This window comes from Quercus robur, chromosome 1 (assembly GCF_932294415.1).
Source record: "Quercus robur chromosome 1, dhQueRobu3.1, whole genome shotgun sequence".
Lineage (NCBI taxonomy): Eukaryota > Viridiplantae > Streptophyta > Magnoliopsida > Fagales > Fagaceae > Quercus > Quercus robur.
Genome location: NC_065534.1, coordinates 7,311,804 through 7,315,552, shown reverse-complemented (window position 1 = coordinate 7,315,552; position 3,749 = coordinate 7,311,804). Strand labels below are relative to the sequence as shown.

General features: G+C 37.7%; 1 protein-coding gene across 1 annotated transcript; it reads left to right on the top strand.

Annotated features, from left to right (window-relative positions):
- Positions 1–2,948: 2,948 nt before the first annotated feature.
- Positions 2,949–3,749, top strand: LOC126708159 (uncharacterized). Its single transcript, XM_050408196.1, has one exon. The coding sequence runs from the start codon at positions 2,949–2,951 to the stop codon at positions 3,747–3,749; it is 801 nt and encodes a 266-aa protein (XP_050264153.1).

Genomic DNA, 3,749 nt, shown 5'->3' with positions numbered 1-3,749 from the left:
ACAACCTATGAGAAGTTGTACAAGCTTTCTGAGAAGCATGAGAAACTGTATAGGCTAACCACCAAGAAGCTCAGTGACATGGAACTTGTTCGTGAGGAGCTTTCCACAAAGTTTAATGAAGTGAACCAGACTATTGGAGCATTGAGATTCGAGAAAAATTTCTTGGCTGAGAAGACCAAGAAGCTTGAAGCGGAGCTGTTTCAAGTCAGAGCTCAATTGGAGAGGACTTCAAGTGCAAAGCTTGATGAGATGCTCAACATTTAGAAATCTACTTTAGATCAAACAGGTTTAGGGTATGGACTTTCTTCCTCTAATACTGCTTCTTCTAGTACTACTGTTTTTGTTCCTCCTACTAATAATGTTAAAACTGAGAACAATGAGATTAAAACTGAATTAGCTAGTGAGAACATAGACAAGGGTAAATCTATCTTAGGAGCACCCCCTAAACTTGAGAAGAAAGACGTTAAAAACCCTAGGGCTAAGAAGGCTAATTCTCAAAAGCCTAAACAAAAGAAGCAGCATTTCTGTCATCATTATGGAGCTACCGGTCATACTCGACCAAATTGCTACAAGTGGCTTGCCACTCAACAGAGCAATGGCATGATAGCATTTGGGAACTAGAATCAACTTCAATCCTCTCTTGCTCCCCTTGGAGATCTTCTCAAAACCCTCATGTTCCTTTCGAACTTGAACGGTTTTTCTCCCTCACCGCCGGTTCAAGGGTTTAATCAAAGGAAGGGTTCTTTTAGGGTGTGGAAGGAAAAGGGCTCCAAGTGATTCTATCACTTTTCTCTCTCTCTTCTTGTTTTTGTGTGTGCATTACTTATGTGTTTTGCTTTCAAGTTTTGAGTCAGTCTAGTTTTTATACTTTGGTTGTTTAACATGTTTTTGTTTGGTTATTTTTCAGTTTTGCTTTGTTTTGTTTTTCATATAAAAATAGAAAAATAAAAAAAATACAAAAACAGTGTGTGTTTTGTGTACATTGGTACTTGTGTAGCTTGGATGGCCATTGAAACAAAGTCTTCTAAATTTTGTATCATTTGTAGCTTAGATGAGCATCTCTATGCACAACTAAGCAAGTGAGCTTTGTGGCTTGTGTTTGTGATGAGTAAGATTAAGTTGTCTCTTATACTTAACACTCATATCACTCTTTTTGACGGGAATGACTAGAAAATCCTAAGAGAAAGGCATAAATAACCATCTCACCACTGTTGCCTGTCAATCATAATATAACACCTGTATGCTTGTTTGCGAAAAATAATCTGCAAGCGCACAGAATCGTAACAAGTAGTAAAGTGTTTTTAGAAAACGAATGTCGAATGAGATGTAAAAGCCACCCCACATACCCCAGTTATCCCAATTTTTTTCTAGATTTGATGACATAGTTTGTGTTCTCAAAATTTTCTTGGGAACAAATATTTGATTTTTAATAAAATAATAAATGTAAAAGAAGCCAGTCAGCTTGCAACCTTTGTTTTTTACTTTTGCTTTAAAAAAAAATCAAAAGGAGTAGTAGGATCGGTTTCTTTTAGGAAATTTAGATGTTAGAAGGTTTACATCTTGGCCTTTAGATATTAATGGGCAATGGGGCACTCTATAATTTGGCTTGAATACAGAATACTGCTAGGGGGGGGGGGGGGATGAATATCAGAATATTGAATATGTTTAGCCTTAAGATCACATTACTTTTTTCCCCCAATATGTTTAGCCTTAAGATCACATTACAACTATGTGATTTAACTAACATAGTAACTTAACTTGAACAGATTCATAATGTCTGAAATTGATATAATCCTATACCACGGTAGTCCGCTTAAGAATGCCAATGCGAACAAGGTATTGGCATTTGAAGGGCCGGGTATAAAGACCTATTATACCCAAATTGATCGTAAGTTGAAGACCCTTGATGAATTGAAGATGATTGTCATGGAAGAGTTGTGTGAGAATCCTGTTGTGCATAACATACAAATTACTTATCGTATGCCAATTAAATCCTAAAGCACTAGATTAATTACAAGTATATTGTGATAGAAACAGACAAACATGTAAAGATCATGTTTGAAAAATTGGAGAGAATACTTGAAGTAACTAACATTGAGTTGTACATACAGTTGAAGCCGCATGTAGTCTGGCAAGAAGATATCCAACAAATAACTACAAGTTTACAGGTTATAGTTCCGGATGCTTAATATGAGTATTCTACACATGTAGAGGATGATGATGTTCATGCCGATGGTGATGATGATGATGATGACAACGACGACTATGTTGATGAGACTACTACCATTAACAATGATGATTACGATGATGATGACGACTATGTTGATGAGAATATTGCCATTAACGGTGAAGATTTTGCCGATAGAGATGAGTATAAAGACAGGATTGACAGAGGGGACTTTGGGAACTTTGAGAGGGACATTGATGACAATGAGATATTGGACGGTAGTGAACCTGATGCAGACAATGTTATTAGTGTCTAAAACATTACGAACACAATCCCTACCTACGCACCTCTTGCGTTGTCATTCTCTACAAATACTTGGGAAAATATGGTTGATCCTTCACATATTAAGATGCCATTTGTGTCTACTTTGAGAGAAGGGATGAATTTGTGCAAAGGGTTGACTTTTGCCAATAAAGTGGAGGTGAAGCGCGTATTAACAATTTGTGCCCTCAAGAAAAACAAACATTTTACGATCAGTAGGTCGACGACGAAAAAACTTTGTGCGAAATACATGCATGAGTCATGTAAGTGGTATGTTTATGCAATTATGAAGCCCAATCTCCACGAACTATGGATGGTCATCATGTATGTGGGTCCTCACACGTGTATACCGATTGGGGTGTGAAATGATCGTAGAATGATGAGTTGTAATTTTATTGCATTAGACATCCATAAGAAGTTATGTGAGGATCACACTACCCCAGTTAAACATCTCAGATCTATGATAGAGACAAAATATAATGGCCATAAGCCTTCTTACTATAAGGTATGGGATGTGAAACAAAAGGCGGTTGCGAAGATGTTTAGGAATTGGGAAGAGTCTTATCAAAGGTTGCAAAAGTTGCTAATGGCATATATTGATCAGGACCTAACTACCCAGGTGTTCTATCGTATCACACCCACCAATGAAGATGACAATGTATTGTTGTATTATGTGTTTTGGTCTTTCGGACTATGCATATCAGGATTCAAATATTGCAAGCCGGTTATCAATATTGATGGGACCCATCTATATGGTAAATATCAAGGAAAGTTGTTGGTCGCAATGGCAACTGACGCTAACAACAAGGTATTCCCTCTCACCTTTGTTGTTGTGGATTGTGATTCAAGGTCTAGTTGGAGGTGGTTTTTACAGTGCCTTAGAGAAACGATTGGCCATGTGATACCTGACGAAGGCATTTGCATAATTTCTGACCAACATCTCGGTATCAAAAACGCTATTGCAAACTGGCCTAGAGGGGATGATGGAAGAACACGGGCATTTCATAGATATTGCCTTCGACATGTTGCTAGCAACTTCAACACCCATTTTCAAAACTCGATTCTAAAGTCAACGGCGTTGAAAGTGAGATATGCTAGTCAAGTAGTTAAATTTGATACCATAATGGAGTCCATTAAGCAGGTGGAAATTGAGGCCATTAGGAATAAGAAGAAGGTGACGGGGAAGGATGGCAAGGAAAAGAATCAAGATTATCTTCAATACACATACGTAATGAGCGAGTCTGTGGATATGTGGACCTAG

What these genes read in the sequence shown, in the direction of transcription:
- LOC126708159 (XM_050408196.1), top strand. Translation starts at nt 2,949, where the DNA reads ATGATAGAGACAAAATATAATGGCCATAAGCCTTCTTACTATAAGGTA.